Source organism: Anopheles gambiae, chromosome 3, assembly GCF_943734735.2.
Source record: "Anopheles gambiae chromosome 3, idAnoGambNW_F1_1, whole genome shotgun sequence".
In the NCBI taxonomy this organism is placed as follows: domain Eukaryota; kingdom Metazoa; phylum Arthropoda; class Insecta; order Diptera; family Culicidae; genus Anopheles; species Anopheles gambiae.
Genome location: NC_064602.1, coordinates 70,302,420 through 70,321,466, shown reverse-complemented (window position 1 = coordinate 70,321,466; position 19,047 = coordinate 70,302,420). Strand labels below are relative to the sequence as shown.

General features: G+C 44.9%; 5 protein-coding genes across 8 annotated transcripts; 3 read left to right on the top strand and 2 right to left on the bottom strand.

Moving 5' to 3' along the window:
• The first annotated feature begins 533 nt into the window (after nucleotides 1–533).
• On the top strand, nucleotides 534–1,612 carry LOC1271077 (phospholipase A2). Its single transcript, XM_309822.6, has 4 exons — nucleotides 534–752; nucleotides 818–974; nucleotides 1,037–1,189; nucleotides 1,250–1,612. The coding sequence occupies exons 1-4, from the start codon at nucleotides 566–568 to the stop codon at nucleotides 1,356–1,358; spliced, it is 606 nt and encodes a 201-aa protein (XP_309822.5). The 5' UTR covers nucleotides 534–565; the 3' UTR covers nucleotides 1,359–1,612.
• On the bottom strand, nucleotides 1,375–4,378 carry LOC1271078 (aquaporin-11). The gene is made up of 5 exons (XM_061656110.1): nucleotides 3,981–4,378; nucleotides 3,783–3,905; nucleotides 2,144–2,295; nucleotides 1,939–2,077; nucleotides 1,375–1,864 (listed from the first exon to the last, which is right to left on the bottom strand). The coding sequence occupies exons 1-5, from the start codon at nucleotides 4,162–4,164 to the stop codon at nucleotides 1,665–1,667; spliced, it is 798 nt and encodes a 265-aa protein (XP_061512094.1). The 5' UTR covers nucleotides 4,165–4,378; the 3' UTR covers nucleotides 1,375–1,664.
• Nucleotides 4,379–5,276: 898 nt separating this feature from the next.
• On the top strand, nucleotides 5,277–8,697 carry LOC1271079 (sulfite oxidase, mitochondrial). 4 transcript variants are annotated; one of them, XM_061657085.1, is made up of 5 exons: nucleotides 5,277–5,455; nucleotides 5,546–5,985; nucleotides 6,085–6,323; nucleotides 6,825–7,290; nucleotides 7,352–8,697. In XM_061657085.1, the coding sequence occupies exons 2-5, from the start codon at nucleotides 5,954–5,956 to the stop codon at nucleotides 8,373–8,375; spliced, it is 1,761 nt and encodes a 586-aa protein (XP_061513069.1). In that variant the 5' UTR covers nucleotides 5,277–5,455; nucleotides 5,546–5,953; the 3' UTR covers nucleotides 8,376–8,697. The 4 variants fall into 4 exon arrangements, with proteins under 4 accessions (XP_061513069.1, XP_061513070.1, XP_061513071.1 ...); XM_061657086.1 differs by having other exon boundaries at nucleotides 5,280–5,455; nucleotides 5,602–5,985; XM_061657087.1 differs by having other exon boundaries at nucleotides 5,296–5,567; nucleotides 5,668–5,985.
• A 1,723-nt stretch (nucleotides 8,698–10,420) lies between these two features.
• On the bottom strand, nucleotides 10,421–14,795 carry LOC1271080 (heat shock 70 kDa protein cognate 5). The gene is made up of 6 exons (XM_061652980.1): nucleotides 14,535–14,795; nucleotides 14,189–14,226; nucleotides 12,082–13,577; nucleotides 11,787–11,974; nucleotides 11,575–11,715; nucleotides 10,421–11,486 (listed from the first exon to the last, which is right to left on the bottom strand). The coding sequence occupies exons 1-6, from the start codon at nucleotides 14,595–14,597 to the stop codon at nucleotides 11,391–11,393; spliced, it is 2,022 nt and encodes a 673-aa protein (XP_061508964.1). The 5' UTR covers nucleotides 14,598–14,795; the 3' UTR covers nucleotides 10,421–11,390.
• Nucleotides 14,796–17,391: 2,596 nt separating this feature from the next.
• On the top strand, nucleotides 17,392–19,012 carry LOC1271081 (ras-related protein Rab-18-B). The gene is made up of 3 exons (XM_309827.5): nucleotides 17,392–17,857; nucleotides 18,059–18,494; nucleotides 18,575–19,012. The coding sequence occupies exons 1-3, from the start codon at nucleotides 17,787–17,789 to the stop codon at nucleotides 18,677–18,679; spliced, it is 612 nt and encodes a 203-aa protein (XP_309827.5). The 5' UTR covers nucleotides 17,392–17,786; the 3' UTR covers nucleotides 18,680–19,012.
• Nucleotides 19,013–19,047: the final 35 nt, after the last annotated feature.

The window sequence follows — 19,047 nt, the reverse complement described above, 5'->3', positions numbered from 1 at the left end:
GACCTTCCGTAGCGTTCAACATTCAACTTGAACTCTTCAAAACCTCCAAAAATCAACTCATACAATGACCTCTTACCTTAACGTTTTTTGGCAGTCGCTTTTTTCTCCCCCCAAAATAAATTGAGCAAAACTTTTCTACATTTCCGCAACACAGTAAGAGCCACTATTCCCTATACCTCTTTGCGCCCAATAAACACCTTCAATAGGTCAGCGCCGCGGGAGGTTATCATCCAACGACGCATAAGCCACTAGCACACTAAACCTTCCAAAGCACACCATGCGACGGAGCAGCTCCCAAGCGGGAGTAGAATTTTTCGCAAAAGCAAACACTTCCGACCTGCTTTATGCATAGTTCCGCGTTGCTGATAGCTGTAGAGCGCGCGGTACCTTTCCCGCTGGAAACACGGCAGGGCGTCTCGTCGTCGGCGTTCCAGCAATCGCAACTATGCGACCGCTTGGAATGACAACAACGCGCCACCAACGCGGTATAAATACGCGAACGCGATCGTTACCTTTTACGCGCTGCACCTTTACTGCCGAAAGTGCTTTACTACATCTTACTAGCATGAAGGGACTGGCTGTCTTGCCACTGCTGTGTGTCGCTTCGTTCGGTGTGCGCACGGTGTGTTCGAAGTTGCTGTACAAAAACGTGGAAACGTTCGATTTTGGGAACGAGCTGGAGAATCGTGACGGCGAACAGGGAAAGTCACGTGCAAATCGTACCCAGGAACGCATCAATCTAACTGTACCAGGTAGAGTGTCTTTGGAAAGGGATTCAGAACGATCACTCTGATTGATCATTGGCGATCTTCAACAGGAACTAAATGGTGTGGACCGGGTAATACGGCCAGCGATTATGAGGATCTTGGATCGAACTCGGAAGTGGACAAATGCTGCCGCGATCACGATCATTGCGATAATATACCGGCTGGAGAATCGAAATATGGACTAAAGAACAACGATTACTTCACAAGGTACGAAAATACGTCGTACTGGAGATGAACTGTCGAACTAGCATGCTCCTTATTGCTTTCAGATTGCACTGCAAGTGTGATCGCGACTTCCAGAACTGTCTGCGACGTGTCAATACGACCTTCTCCAATAAGCTGGGCAACTTTTACTTCACCGTGCGTGATCAGTGCTACAAAAAGCAACACCCAATAGTGGACTGTGCCGAGCATACGAACAAGTAAGTTTCAGCAAAGCTTAACTACTTATTGAATGTCTTATAATTATGCCTTTTCGGTAGAATTTTCCTTCGACGCTGCGTGCGGTACGTGCTGGACACCTCGCGCAGTGATATGTGGCAATGGTTCGATCTTCCGTTCTACGATGACAACGTGTTGGATGGGTTTTAAGGAATGGGCTGTGAAGTGGAGAGTAATTGGAAGACCTTTTATTAATCGAATAGGACATCCAGCCTGTATCACATAGCTCTCACACACACACACATAGCTCGTTCTATTCTTACGCTGGGACGGAAATGCACCACAAATTACCACAAATTTCGTTAGATCTCGTAGCTAGCCGCTTGTAGGGGTAGAAGAATTCAAAGGATTGAATAAACATTGTATAAATAAACCTTCCTCAGGCTTCATTCGTTGACTAGAAATTGGTTTCGCTTTTTGAAGCACCCCCCCCCCCCCTCCCCTATGTCGTCCATCTTATTCGCTCTTGGTCTTGGTGTCGGTCAGGAACATGTTGCGGAAGGTGGCCGTCTTGAACAGTGGCACCGAAAGCACCGCACCCATGCACGATCCAATCCAGTAGACGATGATATGCTCGAGGGCGGAATTGCCCGCACAGCCCCACTTCAGGGCGGTCGCCAGCACCGGGTTGAAGTAGCCGCCCGAGTAGTTGAACGCTGCAAATACAAAGATAGCTGTATCGTTACGTTCGTGCCGGTAGCATCGCGCTCCTGCTCGGATTTCCCTTTACCGGCAACGACCAGGCTCGTTCCGATGAACGAATCGATGAACGCACCGAACCGGGCATCCTTCTCCGAGATCACCTTCGATGCGAGCCGGCAGCAGAGCGTCGCAAAACCTTCGATGAACGCACCGAGGTACTGGTTCACCTGTGCAATCAATCCAAGAAAAGTATTGGTTGAGGAGTTGATGGTTTATCGTTTAAATTAACTTACCTGTAGGTCCGCCTTGCAGTCTTCGAAGGCACGGCCTTCGTGAGTTTCTGCCAGCTCAAACCACCAATACAGTTGAACGTAGCGGAATATGCAGCAGCCTCCCATCAGCTGGGCCCAGATCTTGAGCGAAGCCTCCTTGAAGCTTACCTCACCTATAGAAACAGTGACGATATTTAGTGATCTTGTTGTTTGGAAGATTATGGTATTATGGTTGATAATAAGATTCATGGTTTAGCAGATGTTTGCAAAAGATCAGATGGATGATGTCTCGAAAAACATCACGTATTCTCAACAACATCTAACGATTTTTCAAGTCGTATGAAGAATTATCAAGAATTGTCTAAGAATTGATCCTATTAATTATCTAATCCTACTGTCACTCTGAATGTCTTTATCATCATGCCCTGATGATCTTCTGATACGGTTATGAACACTCCGATACAATACATGATGTCTTACACTACGCTACTGAAACTTTCCTTGTGTAGATCGGGTTTTCACGAATAATTTAATCTGTTATGACTCCACCTGACACTGATGACAGGCAATGTGGTCTTCGGATGGTGTGTAAGTGTAGCAGGTTGACCCATAAAGAGAGTCGAACGACAAAACGGGGCATTAGACTGTGGATTACAGCGTGGGCAAGAAGTCTTATAATACAATAGTTTTACCGTATCTTCAGAAACCAATAAGTGTCGTTATTGAACCGATAAAAGGGTGGCGTTATCACAACATAGTTAACTCTGATAATCACTTGAAAGAGGATTGCCACATTGCTTTATTTGATCAAATTATCTTATCTTGCAAAATTGCATGATAAATCGTTTAAAATTCTGAAATATTTATTTTACAAAACAATGAGATGATCTCATGGAGTAATGACTAAGCGTTTAATAAATTACAGCAATGATTTTAGTCGAAGATAATCTATTATGGAACCTTATTTGGATATTCAAGTTCTTAGTATATAATATAGTAATACATGCTGTGTTTTCTAGGTGTTGTTGGTTGTTGCGCAAGCCAAACTGTTTTCGCGTCCCTGGAGCCTTCTTAGAACTTCAGAATCCAAAGAGGCAAATTATATTGAAGGTTATTTGTAAAAAATAACCTTTTTTTAAGAAAAGCTTTAATAAATGCTCCAAATTACTACTATTACAAATTACTGTTTTAAATGATTTCATCCTCCATTCCGTTAATATAGATTTGTTTGCAAACATTTTTTCGTTTATTTTTTCTTTTAGCTTTGCTACCGAAGCAAGCAACGCTCATTTCCGGTTGGCAAGTGTCTCACAGTTTAGACCAAAATACAAAAAAAAACACATACAAAACCCGCCCTAGTCTAGCAGCTGATGATGATGGTGAAAGCAGTTAAAAATAAAACGTTCTCGCAAGCCTATATGATGAAGGTTGTGTTTTGCAAAGAGCAAAACACTAAAAATACAGAAACAAAAACGCATAAAAGAATAGGACACAGATTTTTTTTTTACAGAGAACACAGATCATTGCACATTCCACGGACGATTCTAGACGGCCGGATGGTCATTTGAGCCCTAAATCAAATTGCACTGGCAACGATCAAACGTTGATCTCGTCAGTCAGTTAGAGTGTTTTTTCTTATGTAACAAAAGCCACCACTAACCTTCGACAATCTGTTCCATGTAGGTGTACGGGCAGGCGGTAGCCGAGCCCCAGTTGCGGCCCCACCAAATGGTAAGCGTAAACAGGAACACCGCGTACGTCGCGACGCCAAAATTGTCCGCCACTGTAATAAGTTCACAAAAACTTCAACCATTAGAACTTGTTCGAAATTGTTCCCTTTTTGGTCGTTCTTCGCTACCAATTATCAGCTCGAAGCAACATCCGCACAGTTCTGCCGCTGCTATCGCCTCGAAAATTAAATCCTTCACCAGCCCATCTTTCGACATGCGTTCGTTCAGGCGGCGCGCTACGATCGCGAAGATGCAGGTAAGCGCAATGAAGAATGCACTGTAGCCCAGCTGCTCTATGGTTGCCATGGTCATTCGTTTATTATATGTAAGTAAGTAACTTTTCAAACTTTTTCGTTCTCTGTTTTCAAAATTCACACCCTAAAGTTGCACCATAACCACAAACTTATTATGATAATACTTTTTGCCACTTTTTCGCGCCACAGCAAACTAGTTTCTGGGCAGCTCGCGATGCTCACGATCGAGATCGGTCACCGACTGGCGGACTGTCGCGGTGTGATGTAAAAATAAACCGCCAGACCAGCGAGCGACACACACAAGATACACTTTAGGATGGGCAAAGGTTTCCCCACATCAATTGCCGCTATGCTACCGTTTGGTGGGGAGCAAATGTCCACAGGGCAGCGGCAGGAGTAGCAGCATCATAAACACGGGAGGAATAAAAGCGTGAGCGTGTGTACCGGCCGTTAACGAAGCATACTTGCTCGTGGTTGCTCGTGGTCATCGCTAAGGGGATTGACTGCATATGAGGCGCATCGGCGTTGGGGTGAGCTGGTGATGAAGGGTTGTTGATATGATTTTAATTTAATGTTGTGCCCACTATGTACTTGTGGCCGATGGTCATGTGTGAGTTTGGTTTCAATCTTTGCAATCTGTAATCAACCAAGAGGTTTGCGACCAAGAATATTGCAACCAAGAATTTTGTGACCAAGAATTTTGCGATCAAGAGCTTTGCGATCAAGAATTTTGCGACCAAGAATTTTGCGACCAAGAATTTTGCGACCAACAATTTTGCGACCAAGAATTTTACGACCAAGAGTTTTGCGACCAAGATCTTTGCGACCAAATTTTTGCGACCAAGATCTTTGCGACCAAGAATTTTTCGATCATGAAGTTTGCGACCAAGAAGTTTGCGACCAAGAAGTTTGCGACCAAGAACTTTGTGACCAATACTTTTGCGATAAAGACTTGGTCGGTCCAGGGAATTATTCTTGGTTGCAAAAAATGTGTCCTCAAAATTCGCTGATTTTTCTGTTATTTCCTAAAAAAGTGTCTTTTTTGCACCTACAGCTACTCGAACGAACAAATCTCCCTCGATTCGAGCAGTGCACTGGTGCTCGAATGTTGCCGGCTCGTCTAGCCGCCGCTTATCGATGGCGGTTTGTTTTGCACAAAAATAACGATGATTTTCAGCTGTTCTGTCAGTCCCTATCGCGGTGTTGTTTTCGTACCGATCGCAATCGGGCTATTTCTGGTTTTGGATTACTATTTTTAATTAAATGTACGAATATTTTGTGTAAAGAGTGTTATAAAAAAGTGATAAAAGAACAGCAAGAATCCAGATATTGCGGATTTGTTTTAAAAAGTAAATTAGACTTACATTGTTGTGTGCATCCTTGGAGGTGTGCCCCCTCCCTTATATCGTTAAAAAACTCAATATCAAACTCCTTCACAGAGCATTTCAAGTGGATTAATTGGTTTGATTGCGAAGTTACCTGCCCTCCCCCACAGAATCTATTAAACAGCGGGCCCCAAAACAAGACACCCCGCAAAAGAAAACACTTTATCTCTTATCAGCTGTAGATTTCATCGTAGCAGAACGAAAACATAAACCGCGACAACAGCATACCTGTGCCGCGTTGTGGGCAGGTATAGGTTGAGGCGCAAACAACGCGCCCCGTCCCAGTTACAGCGTACACGCAGCAGCATACGCATCGTCAAAAAGCGCGTACCTCAACACTTGTTGTTGCTGTTGTGGTTCAGCTTCATTTAATCCAAGTGCCCAAATTGGATGAGACGACATCGTTTCGCTCGAAGAAACCGGTTTGTTACATAGCAACGGGAAGAGCGCAGCCACTAGACCATGTTTGTCAGACGCATTCTCGCCTCAAACAGGTACGAGTAAAGGGAGGTGATGTTCGCCATTGCAGAAGAATTGCAAACAAAAAAATTGATAATTTGTGTGTCGTCTTTTTTCTGCTTCTCTCTTTTTAGGCACCGTCTTTTGTTGCAATCTGCCTCGTGCCGTGTGATTTCACTTGCGGATAATGCAACCAGCATCGACGGTGGCACTGTGCAAACTCGATCACTTCACCATGAACGACAGCATCAATCAGGTGGTGGCGGCGGTGGAAGGGGTGGAAACCGGCCGGCTGATAGTACGCCGCTATCGGCGACAGCCGCCGTCATCTTCGGTGGATCGTTATTGACATACTTGATAACGGAGAAGATAAGTACGTGTTGCTTTTTGCTTGCTTGTCTGCTGGTTTGCTGCCAATCTTTTGCTTGACGTGGTTACAATAGGGAGTGGGGGGTGTTGGTCGTGGGATGGACCACTTTCCCCCTATATTTGAATGCGAATTAATTGAAATGGCAAAGAGATGAGATAAGAATGTTGGGGTAATTAGATAGATTAAAAAGCAATTATGGAACTAATTAAACAAGCATTGGCTGTACTGTTAGGGTTAGATATGCCAAGGAAAGCATAGTTATGAATGTCAGAACAATAGAGAGGAACTACGACTGAGGCAAGAAAATCCATGTACCTGTAGAAGGTTGCCTAGTAACCAATCGCACCAAGCTGTACTTCAGTTGAATTGAAGAATACGGAGGGTGGAAAAGTCCAAAAAATCTGATCGTCAGCTTTAACCTTTAATTTTAAGGTTTTTTTGCTACATAGAAAAGAACTGGTCCCTTTAATATTAAAATTCCATCTTTCTCCCTCCTCTTTGCAGAGAAAGACAGCAACAGTGTGTACGCAAAGGAAGCATCATCACTGGAAGAAATCCGCAGAGCACACGACACCGTGCGCAAAGACCTGCCCGAATACACGATGGACGAGATTGTGAAGCACAACGGTCCTTCGGCCGGCATCTGGGTAACGTACGGGGTCGGCGTGTACGACATAACCTCCTTCGTGCCGAAGCACCCGGGCAGCGATAAGGTGATGCTGGCGGCCGGCGGTGCCATCGACCCGTTCTGGCACATCTTCCAGCAGCACAACACGAAGGAGGTGCTAACGTTGCTGGAATCGTACCGCATCGGTAATCTGCGGGCGGATGATGTGGTCAGTACGAAGGACCTGCACGATCCCTGGTCTGCGGAACCGAAGCGCCATCCGATTCTGAAGCCTGCAACACAGAAACCGTTCAACGCGGAACCACCGGCGTCCGTGCTGGTGGACAGTTTCTTGACGCCGAAGTAAGCGATGAACTGTCATCTCATTTAAATCCCAATTTTTAACGTTGTTTTTATATTTTAGTGAATTTTTCTACGTCCGCAACCATCTCCCGGTGCCAGAGGTGGACATTAAAAGCTACGAGCTGGAGATGGAGAACGAAAAGACGGGCCGGAGTAAAACGATTCGCTTTCCGGATCTTCTCAAGTACCCGAAGCACACCGTCACGGCAACGATTATGTGTGGGGGCAATCGACGAAGTGAAATGATGGAGGTCAAACCGATCAAGGGACTGCCGTGGGGTGCTTCAGCCGTCGGCAATGCGCAGTGGACCGGTGCACGACTTTGCGATGTCCTGCGGGACATGGGCGTAAAGGAGGGCGATGAAGAGGGTCACGTACAGTTCGAAGGGCTCGATACGGACCCAACCAGCACACCGTACGGTGCGTCCATTCCACTGGCCAAAGCGATGGACCCGCGGGGCGACGTGATACTGGCGTACGAGATGAACGGTCAACCGTTGAACCGCGATCATGGCTTCCCGGTGCGCGTGATTGTCCCAGGGGTGGTTGGATCGCGCAACGTGAAATGGTTGGGCCGGATTGTGGTGTCGCGGGCGGAAAGTTCCTCCCACTGGCAGCAGAATGATTACAAATCCTTCAGCCCCAGCACGGATTGGGATACGGTCGATTTTAAGAGTGCACCGGCGATACAGAACATGCCCGTCACGTCCGCCATCTGTACACCGGCCAGCGGAGAGACGGTGCAGGTGGAAAAGGACGGATACGTGACGGTGCGGGGGTACGCTTGGTCCGGCGGTGGGTCGGAGATTGTGCGCGTTGATCTGACGGCGGATGGTGGGAAAACGTGGACGGTGGCAACGTTGGACGAGAGTGAGAAGGGTACTGGGCCAGGGCGGCACTGGTCGTGGTCACTGTGGACGGCAAAAATTCCGGTACCGAAGGGGCAGCGCGGGGCATCGCTCGAGATCGTTTCGAAAGCGGTCGACAGTAACTACAACACGCAGCCGGAATCGTTCGCGAACATCTGGAATCTGCGGGGCGTCGTCGGCAATGCGTACAGCCGGGTGAAAGTGAATGTAAAGTAAACCCCGCCCGCGTGCTGCCAACCATAGTTGATAAGGGTGATGAGGGGCGATAAGAAGGGAACTATTTTGTTCAGTAGTCGTGTAGTGCGATTATTACTTGATTTTGTTCTGACTGAAAGTTTTTGAAGTGTAACTGAGGAGAATGGGCAGTTCAAGGGAAAGCCCTCTTTGAAGTGGCCTCAGCTGAAGGTTTTTTAAATATATTTTTTTCACTTACCTAGTAAGTTTCGGTGGTAACAAGGTACAGCTAAGCTGCACTGCGCAATACATTTCTTTCCATCACATATTAATGTTAATAAATGATGTTCTTTTTCAAAATTTACGAGTTATGATTGTGTTTTATTAAAATGCAGGCTGTCTACTAATGGGGTTTTGCATTGATCGTTTATTTTACTGATTTACTGGTATTTTCTGACTGACAATTTTGTACTAGACGCTGTAAATTTGGGTTGTTTGTGTCTCCGAATCAGGATTTAGTGACTCTACTTTGTATTGAGCGTATCTTGGATTCAGATTCATGTATCTAAATGAGTCTTTAAAGGGAATCAAATGAATTGGATTTGTTGGGTAAGAATATCGCAATGAATTCAGCGATTCACAAATCATTCAAAATTCAAATATACGTTGTTGCTTCGTGATTCTTTCGTTTAGAATCGTTCATATGAATATTCAGTAATGAGCGATTCGATTCTCGAATCAAATCTCAAGATTTGAGATACAAATTCAAATATTCATTTTTAAGATTCATTCTGATTTAGTGAAATTCATCGAATTAATTAAGCAGTTGAGATATTATGCTGCAGCAGGGTGTTAATGAATTCCAGATAATTTAAATAATAAACATTTTTCATAGTTTCTTTTCTTCTTTCCAATCATGTCAAAAGAACCACTCAGAATAATTGGTTTCTTGGCTCGATTCGAGAGCGAAATCACTTTAAATAAAAAATGATTCATATCAATGAATCTTCTCAAAAGAATAAAGTACGTTGGGATCTTGTTAGTGTCGTGCTTAGTGATTCTCTCGTATATGAATGAATGTACACTGTGATGAATGATTTGAATCTCAAATCACGAATCCGAGTAGAAACACGATTCTTTAAAGATTAATAAATCTCTATTGATTCATTTATATCAATAGATTTAAGGTTATTTAAAGATTCATGAGTATATACCGATTCAAGAATCTAAAGCTTTTAGATTGAAATTAAGAAAAAAAAACTCAATTTCAAGCTTCATTCTGATTCAGTTGAGTTAGTTGAACAGTTAAGAGAACATGCAACAAGATGTTAAACAATTCCGGATACTTCATATAATGCCCTTTTTTAATACTTTCCTTTATTCTTTCCAATCATGACGAAAGAACCGCCCGAAAAACTTTCTTAGTTGATGGTTCAAGCAAATAGAAAGATACATGACTCTTAATATTCGGTTACATGATTCGATTCGTGAGCGAAATGTCTTAAAATAGAAAATAATTCATATCAAGAAACCTTCTCAAAAGAATAATGAAGTACGTTGGGATCTTGTAAGTGTTGTGCTTCATGAATCATTCGTAAAGATTCATTTATACGAACCTTCAATGAAGAGTGTTTCGAATCGCGACTCAAATTACATGAATTACATGATTCTTATGAATCTCAAGATTCATGAAAATCTAAATATTTTGCATATCTATTACACGTGTACATGTAATCTTGGCCTTTATTTTTTAGGTTGTTTTAGCCAATTCTTCGCTCCTGGATAATGCTATAACATCTTCTTTTCAATGTCTCCTTTTTGTGCCTCTTGAAGACCGATGAACTCAGCAAATCCTCGGATCAACTTGATTCCTATAAGAGAAAACGAACGACAATGCATTTATAGACCAATAAAAAGCAACAATTTTAGTTATATTCCTTTAAAATGTTATCCATTTATTGCCAACGAGTTTGAAAAGAACAAAAAAATCACTAAAACACTACGAAGGTAAAATTCATTGCCCTCTCTCCCCGTGCTTGCTTGCTGCTGCTGATGGTCTTAAAGAAGACAAACAAAAAAACACAAAATTTCCTACTCACTGTTATTCTACACAACTAAAAAACTGCAAGTTTTATCTTTATTGTAGTTGTTGACAATTAAGCGCTAAATCGAAAGCACAAACATATGTTGCTTTTCCGTGTAATATAATAGTAGAGGAAAAAGGGCCAATGACGACGAAGCCCTCCGCTTCAGCTTGAACCTAAAGTGGGACCTCTCTCTGTCTCTCGTCATCCCCCTTTTCCCCCTAATAAAATGCTCTTTACTATTTAACTTTTTGCATCATAATTTCTTTGTGATTTTAATCCTGCGCTCCTGGGGAGAAGCTGCTCTCTCTCTCCGGTGTTCACAAGTGGAGCAGCAGGCAGAAAGTTATAATTAACACTACCGATAACACTACGCAATTTTACATGCCCTTTTTTTGTCTCAGGGTCTCTGGCCATTTGAAAGAATTCTTATTAACGAACTCATTCCGCTTAAACAAGCGCGATTGCACCACACACATTCTAGCTCTGCTCGGGGAAGGAAGGTTAAACGAGATAATGCTGCAGTTCACTGGGTCAGTGTGTATCTCTCTCTCTCCCGCTCTGGAGGATTGCGAAAAGTGAAAGAGATGATAAAGGAAATTTCTCCGCAAAATCAACTGCTTGCGCGCAAATAATTATCACATCCGTGTAGTAGCTGCTGTGTATTTTACGGTGGTGATAGATTTTGACAATCAATCACTTCCTTTCCACAGACACAGAGTTGTGTGTTTATTCTGAGCGAGGGATGTTGTGCTTTGCAGCAGTGCAATTCAAAATAGAATTCTTACGCAGCACTTATTACACAAATCGATTTTCGACGGAGGTTTAAACGCTACAGTTACAGTTATACCTATAATCCTTTCCTTTTTGTGTTTATGTGGTGGTTTGTATGCCTTATTATTTTCCTTTTTGTTTAGCTGGAGTGATGGGGGGTTTGCTTGGTGGTGGTTTGAGTCTTTTGGGGGTGGCTCTTTTAGTTTTTGTTCTCCTTCTTTTCCGCTTCCTCCGAGCCGGTGCTACTGCTGCTTCCGCTACTGCTACCGCTGCTACCCTCGCGCTCGGATGCCATCTGTAAGCAAGAATATTTGAATTTTTAATAAAAAAAGCCTTCTTTTGCCCCGTTAATTCGTCTAAAAAGAAAGCAAAGAAAGCATTACCTTTTTGTACGCCATTTCGAAGAGCTTCAGGGACGACTGCTGCAGCGCGCTGGTCGTTTTGCGCACCTCCTCCGGGTCGGCCTCCTCCTTGTTGGCCAAAATTTCTCGCACCTTGGCAATTTCTTCACGCAGTTTGTCGCACTGCAGGAAAATAGGTGAAAAAATTGATTAATTTGTGTTAAAATTCAAACTCAAATGATTCGTTCTCCTACCTCTTCCTTTGGTAGCTGATCCTTGAACTCTTCCATCTTCGTTTCCGTATCGTGCACGATACCCTCCGCCTGGTTGACCGCCTCGATGCGGTCCTTCTTCTGTTTGTCGGCCTGTGCGTACTGTTCCGCGTTCTTGATCATGTTTTCGATTTCGTCCTTGCTCAGACCGCCTGACGATTGGATGACGACTGTGGGCATTCACAAAAAAAACGAAATTATTCATTAGATTTCAATAATTGCAAATTTAGAATGATGTCCTCCCCCCCCCCCCCCCCCCCCCGGGGCAAATACTCACTCTGTTGCTCCTTGCCCGTTCCCTTGTCCCTCGCCGACACGTGCACAATACCGTTCGCATCGATATCGAACACAACCTCAATCTGTGGCACACCGCGCGGTGCCGGCGGAATGCCGACGAGCGTAAACGACCCCAGCATCTTGTTGTCCGACGCCATCTCACGCTCACCCTGGTGCACCTTAATCTCTACCTGCGTCTGGCCGTCCGCCGCCGTGGAGAAGACTTGCGATTTCTTCGTCGGAATGGTCGTGTTGCGGTTAATGAGCCGGGTAAACACACCGCCCAGCGTTTCGATACCGAGCGATAGGGGCGTCACGTCGAGCAGCAGCACATCCGTCACATCACCCGCCAGCACACCGCCCTGCACGGCCGCACCCACAGCGACCGCCTCATCCGGGTTGACCGCGCGCGATGGCTGCCGGCCGAACACTTCCTGCACGAGCGACTGGACCTTGGGCATGCGCGTCATACCACCGACCAGCAGCACCTCGCCAATGTCCGACTTGCTCACCTCCGCATCGGACATTGCCTTCTGGCACGGTGCGATCGTGCGCTTGATCAAATCGCCCACGAGCGTTTCCAGCTTCGCACGCGTCAGCTTCAGGTTCAAATGCTTCGGCCCGGACGCATCCATCGTCAGGTAGGGCAGGTTGATATCCGTCTGCACCGACGAGGACAGCTCACACTTGGCCTTCTCGGCCGCCTCCTTCAGCCGCTGCATCGCCATCGCGTCCTTCTTGATGTCGATGCCCTGGTCCTTCTTGAACTCGGCCGCCAGATAGTTCAGGATGTGGTTGTCAAAGTCCTCACCGCCCAGCAGCGTGTCGCCGTTGGTGGACTTCACCTCGAACACACCCTTCTGGATCTCGAGCACGGAAATGTCGAACGTACCACCGCCCAGATCGTACACCGCAATGATTTTGTCCTCGCTCTTGTCCATACCGTACGCGAGCGCGGCCGCCGTCGGCTCGTTAATCACGCGCAGCACGTTCAGGCCCGCAATCTGTCCCGCATCCTTCGTCGCCTGGCGCTGGGAATCGTTGAAGTACGCCGGCACCGTAATGACCGCATTCTTGACCGGTGTGTTCAGGTACGCTTCTGCCGTTTCGCGCATCTTCATCAGCACGAACGCACCGATCTGGCTGGGCGAGTACACCTTGCCGTCGCTGCCCTGCACCCACGCGTCACCGTTCGACGCCTTCACCACCTTGTAGGACAGGTTGGCGAGATCTTTCTTGATTTCGGCGTCATCGAACCGGCGGCCGATCAGTCGCTTGGTGGCGTAGAATGTGTTGGCTGAGTTGGTGACGGCCTGGCGTTTGGCCGGCATGCCCACCAACCGTTCGCCGTCCTTGGTGAACGCCACATGGGACGGGGTGGTACGGGCGCCCTCCGCATTCTCGATGACTTTGGCATTTTTGCCCTCCATCACGGCGACGCACGAGTTGGTGGTGCCGAGATCGATACCGATAACTGCACCCTTGACCTGTTCCGATCTGTAAATAGGGAGATGAGACAGGACAGTTGTGAGCGGAAGCAAGAGGGAAGGGGGGTTCAACCTATTCATAAATCCTTTCTAAACCATTCTTTGTTAGAGCTTGGGACATTTGTGGACAGAAGATACACGTTTTCATTTAAAGAGCTTGCCGGCACAACATACCCTCATGGTTCGAACCGAATTTACGTCATTGTGCAGTTAGTCATGGTCAAGGTCAACAGATGAACATTAAATCCTAAACGTCAGGTCACAATTAACCATTCCTGTAAGCCTATTTTTACAAACGTACATCACAGTTGCCAGGATGCAGCAGGGTACACCTGCAATCTAGAACGTTCTACGCAGCAACACCACCGCAGCATATCGGCAACTACATACTTCTTCGATCAGCTAACCCTTCTCCTAATTACGCACCAGCAAGTCAGCCCGCACTGCCTAACTACGCGTTATGTTTCAAAATGCCTATTTTCACTGCAGTTTCCTGTCTCGATGTTGCAATATTGTAATAACATCCCGTTTGAAATTAGTTTCGCAACCGGGTGTCATGTGCACTTCGGCACCACTTCCTCCTTAATCTATCTTGCTCACGCAGTATTTCATCATACTTACTTGAACCGGGCCAGCACATTGTTGGGCAATGCTCGTCCCTGTAATAGAAATGATCGAACGGTAGAGCTTGTGTTAGTTGCATGAGATTGAGCAATGAGACGAAATTAAAGACTTTAATTTAAATGTACACATATTATTCCAATTCATACAACAATTCCTTTCCATCGAAAGTTGTGCGACCCCCTTCTCGCATGATAGGGAGAGCGAGCCCTGTTACACAAGCCCTCCCCATGTTTTCTAACCTCACAATCTGCGCCACCACCAGCAGTGCAAGATTGTTCCGGATCGCGAACACGACCGGCACGGAGGCTCGATAGCGGCTCCCTAGCAACCAAACTCTACTTACATTTTGTAGCAAACTGTGGTTTTCCACCAACGTGCGGGACAAATATCTGGCTGCCTTCAGCATTTTCGTTTCTTTCTGTGGGGTCGGTTTTCGGTAACACACACACACGCACGTACACGCACTTGGGATTTTGTGGGATCCGCACGCACGGTTCAACGCTGGAGCAAGTTATGATGCAATTGTTTGGAAAATTTTTCTTCCGAACCTCCTCGTGCGTTTGACAGCGCGAATGTTGGTGGGGGGAGATAACTGTCAAACTGATTTCTAGAATTTACCTCGACGGGACGTTTCCCAAGTGGCATTTTGCAGCGATATCGGCAGGGTGAACGGCTTTTCGTTCTGTTTTTGAGTAAGTTTAGACTTTAACATTTTAGTATAAAAAATAAAATGTAATTGAAATTATATTTTGTGATACATTTTAACTCTGTTTTTGTCCTGAGCATCAGATTTTTCCATAGCTTCTGGTTTGCTCAATAGATGGCGTATTATTACTCATCATTATATTGCTGTCCTTTTCTTGCAATGTGTTTCGACAAGCTTTATCCAATCATGACCTCCCAAGAGCCACAAATCCACTAAACGACCACTAAACGGGTTCTAAACGACTAAAGCTCTCTACTTAAACGGAATATAGAAATGCTTCTCTTAGCAGCCGGTAAACGACTGATGCATTCTAAAAATAGCAAAAACAAAGCTGGTGGCGCCATCTGTTGTTGGGATACCCAACCAGCGGAGCGCTTTCCTTGCTTTGAGAGTTTTCTCCTTCCCTCTATACTGCTATATGGTTTCGCATTAAAGTTATGCATCGCTAGAACTATAACGGTGATACGATTGTTTAAATACTAAACTCCAATGTGTACCATTTGTACAGAAGCAAGTGAGATTTGAATAATGATCGATGGTGTTGTACCCATGTAGCAAAATGCAGTACAAACCATTCATTTCAATACAGTCTGTTCCCAAGTTACGCGGTTTCTGCGTTCCCGACGAATCCGCGTAACTTCCCAAGTTCCACAAATACACTAAACGACCACTAAACGGCTTCTAAACGACTCAAGTTCTCTACTTAAACGGAATATAGAAAGACTTCGTTTAGCAGACGGCAAACGACTCATGCATTCTAAAAATAGCGAAAAAGCTGGTGGCGCTCTCTGTTGGTGGGATACCCCAACCAGTTGAGCTTCATCGCTTGGAGGAGAGCTTTCTCATTTCCTCTGTACAGGCGGTCCCCGAGATACACGGTTAATGGGGACCGAAAACGGCCGCAAAATACCGCGTATCTCGAATTTCCGCGTAAGTCGAATCTCGTGATTTCCAGCTAAAATATCACAAATTTTCGTGTAATTTTGCAAGTAGGGGGCGGTTTTAGTCACTTTATGAATTATTTGATATGATTCTGACTGAATATAACTGTTTTAAACCTTTTGAAATAGTTTTTAACATTCGATCAAAACGGAAATTATTTGGCAATTTGCAATTGATGTGTCAAATCAGTACAATTTGCTCAAAGAACTGTCAAATTTAGAAAACCGCGTCAAATCTCCGAATCCGCGTATAAGAGGTACCGTGTATCTCGGGGACCGCCTGTACTGTTGTATGGTTTCACATTGAAGTTATGCATCGCTAGAACTAGAACGGCGATACGATTGTTTAAATACTAAACTCCAACGGAAACCACCAGCACTGAAGCAAGTGAGTTTTGAGTAATGGTCGTTGGTGTTGATACCCACGTATCTGACCACACAACCATTCATATAGATTTTTGCTCAGAAAGTTATAAGGCTATATAGGTCATGAATAAGATGAAACTTGTCGAAACACATTTCAAGAAAAGGATAGCAATATAATGATGAGTTGTAATACGCCATCTATTGATCAAACCAACGAAGCTGTAGAGCTTTCATTTTTTTTTTCTATGGATATTCAATTTTCCAGTCGTTTAAGCTTAATCTGTGGCGCTTGGGTCGAATATCCGCGTATGTCGAATTTCACGTATTTTGACTAAAATACTATTGATTACTCGGAGTTTTTGATTTAATTTAGTTCTTTTATACACTTTATCATTTATTTGAGATAATTCGTGCAGAAAATTCTAATATTTCTGGCTTTTAAGCGGTTTCAATTTGTTAGCCAAAATGCCATTTATACCTAACTTGAAGCAAATTGTACTGATATGACATTTAATCTGTCAAATTTAGAAAACCGCGTATCTCCGAATCCGTGTAAGTCGAGAACCGTGTAACTCGAGAACAGACTGTAAATCAAAATATAAATTTTGTTGATACTGCAACAACCACAAGAAACCGTGCCGAATCTAAGCGTTGTGCAATCGAAGGCGTGTTATTGTGTGTGATGTGTTATTAAATTGGACAAGAGTAGCTTACACCATCTGACATGTTAACAAGCGGTAGACAGCGGTGTCTATTCAAAACGACTATTGTTCTAAACAAGTGGACAGTTGTTTATGGGACTGGTAAACGCTGTAAATGCCTTCTTAGTGCCTTCAAAACCGTTTAATACTGGTAGGGCTTTTATTCGAGTGGAAACTCCTTTTTTTATTACTCATAAAAACAAATCTACAAAATTTATGCTAGGTGTGTAATTTTCAGTTCTCTAAACTATTAGAGTCATTTTGCTATGAAAATTTTCTATAACATAAAAACGGTAGCAAGTTGAATCAATCTATGCACTGTTATAGAAACTAGATTAGTTTACTCAATTTTCATCAGAACACGGCATAAATATTGGATTACGCATTCAATAGTTATAAGCCTCCAAAATCGCAGGCTACCCGGGTAGCCCGGTTGCCTGGAAGATGAAGTTTTTTTTTTGTTTTTTTTTGGTTGCCAGTGACAGGGTTTAAATAAATTCCACTCTCAGTACACTGTAAATTATTTCCATCCATTCCCAAGCAGCATTTTGTGCCCACAGCTGACAGCATCCGTGTCGGTGATGTCAAAATCATCCGTCTGATTCGCTTTGTTGTTTTTTTCGGACCTGTGTGTGTATCAGATACGTTCTACAAAAGGGAAGGCAAGCACGCAGAAAAAACACGGAACTACACGGTCGAAAACGACCTTCTTTCTCCGTTTGTTGTAGATTTCTTTATTGTTTTTTGTGCGTGTGCATTTTATTTCCCCAACCCAATTGTACAAGCTGTGATTAGCGGTGCAGGATCGCCGCCGCACCCTTCCGTGAAGAAAAACGCACCAAAGCTCGCACAAACAGCAACAACGACAACAACACATCGTCATGGATTCGGATCGCATTCTGGCAACGTTCAAGATATTAATAATCGGCGAAAGCGGAGTTGGAAAATCTAGGTATGTTTTCTTATTTTTCCCTCCCTCCGTTTGTGCTGGAGCTCCCGGGCCAGCTCCCGGGCTCCACGTACAGTGAGTAATCGGACCCAAAAAACATGTAAACAATGACGTCATGGTTCCTCTTTCACTCCGCGAATGGCGCACTTACCATATGATTGGTGTTGTGTTTGCCCTTGATACCCCCACCCCTTTCTTCCGTAGTCTTATGCTACGCTTTACAGAGAACGACTTCGACAGCGATCAGGCGCTCACGATCGGGGTCGACTTCAAGACGAAGATGCTCGACTTGGACGGGGTGAAGGTGAAGCTGGCGATCTGGGACACGGCCGGCCAGGAGCGGTTTCGCACCCTGACGCCCAGCTACTACCGGGACGCGCAGGGGGCCATCCTCGTGTACGACGTCACCAAGCCTGACACGTTCCAGAAGCTCGAGTCGTGGCTGAACGAGCTGGAAATTTACGGCACGCGCAACAACATGGCCAAGATGGTGGTGGGCAACAAGATCGACCACCCGAACCGGGCGATCGGGCGGGAGGAGGGCTTCCGGTTCGCGAAGAAGCACCGCATGATGTTCATCGAAACGTCCGCGAAGACGAGCGAGGGCGTGAAGGACGCATTCGAGGAGGTGGTGCGCAAGGTAAGTTGGAAACGGATGGGAGAGGGGGTGTATTATGAAAGGATTTTTTGCTGATGTAATTCGCTCTGTTTTTTGCGCAGATTATGGAAACGGACGGACTTTGGGAACGGAACGACTACGGCGATGGTGGGGTCGATCTGCACGGCAATCGGGCGGCGGGAGCGGCCGGTTCGTGTTCTTGTTAGCTTCCCGCTATCGCTGCCATGCTTTCGTGCAAACCCCCCCCCCCCCCCCCCCCATTTTCCTATGCTCGTCACCGCATCATGATATTCAATGCAACATTAACTGGTACCATTTAAACAGTTAAGAGGGTCATCGTTTGAGTTTAAGTTCAACGTGTTTTTAATTTTGTTCCGTGTTTATAGGTAAAATATTTTTAGCACATATTTAATCACCCAGCCTCCCCTCTCCGCACAGCGCGCGTGTGTGTGTCTGTGGAGAGGGGGTAGCGGATAAGGATGTAAAACACTAGGTGGAAATAAAAACAAAAAGAAAAAAACGTTAAGATCTCCTAAAAACCATTCCACCTTTACACTCGAAAAGGAATGGAAGT

Excerpts from the sequence above, each read along its gene's own strand:
- LOC1271077 (XM_309822.6), top strand. The coding sequence starts at position 566 with ATGAAGGGACTGGCTGTCTTGCCACTGCTGTGTGTCGCTTCGTTCGGT. Across the intron at positions 753-817 it reads CATCAATCTAACTGTACCAG|GAACTAAATGGTGTGGACCG; the intron begins GTAGAGTGTCTT and ends GATCTTCAACAG. Across the intron at positions 1,190-1,249 it reads TGTGCCGAGCATACGAACAA|AATTTTCCTTCGACGCTGCG; the intron begins GTAAGTTTCAGC and ends CCTTTTCGGTAG.
- LOC1271078 (XM_061656110.1), bottom strand. The coding sequence starts at position 4,164 with ATGACCATGGCAACCATAGAGCAGCTGGGCTACAGTGCATTCTTCATT. Across the intron at positions 2,078-2,143 it reads ACTGCAAGGCGGACCTACAG|GTGAACCAGTACCTCGGTGC; the intron begins GTAAGTTAATTT and ends TTGATTGCACAG. Across the intron at positions 1,865-1,938 it reads AACGAGCCTGGTCGTTGCCG|CGTTCAACTACTCGGGCGGC; the intron begins GTAAAGGGAAAT and ends TTGTATTTGCAG.
- LOC1271079 (XM_061657085.1), top strand. The coding sequence starts at position 5,954 with ATGTTTGTCAGACGCATTCTCGCCTCAAACAG. Across the intron at positions 5,986-6,084 it reads CGCATTCTCGCCTCAAACAG|GCACCGTCTTTTGTTGCAAT; the intron begins GTACGAGTAAAG and ends CTCTCTTTTTAG. Across the intron at positions 7,291-7,351 it reads GACAGTTTCTTGACGCCGAA|TGAATTTTTCTACGTCCGCA; the intron begins GTAAGCGATGAA and ends TTTATATTTTAG.
- LOC1271080 (XM_061652980.1), bottom strand. The coding sequence starts at position 14,597 with ATGCTGAAGGCAGCCAGATATTTGTCCCGCACGTTGGTGGAAAACCAC. Across the intron at positions 14,227-14,534 it reads ACCACAGTTTGCTACAAAAT|GGACGAGCATTGCCCAACAA; the intron begins GTAAGTAGAGTT and ends TTTCTATTACAG. Across the intron at positions 11,975-12,081 it reads AACGGGCAAGGAGCAACAGA|TCGTCATCCAATCGTCAGGC; the intron begins GTGAGTATTTGC and ends GAATGCCCACAG.
- LOC1271081 (XM_309827.5), top strand. The coding sequence starts at position 17,787 with ATGGATTCGGATCGCATTCTGGCAACGTTCAAGATATTAATAATCGGC. Across the intron at positions 17,858-18,058 it reads AGCGGAGTTGGAAAATCTAG|TCTTATGCTACGCTTTACAG; the intron begins GTATGTTTTCTT and ends TTTCTTCCGTAG. Across the intron at positions 18,495-18,574 it reads TCGAGGAGGTGGTGCGCAAG|ATTATGGAAACGGACGGACT; the intron begins GTAAGTTGGAAA and ends TTTTTTGCGCAG.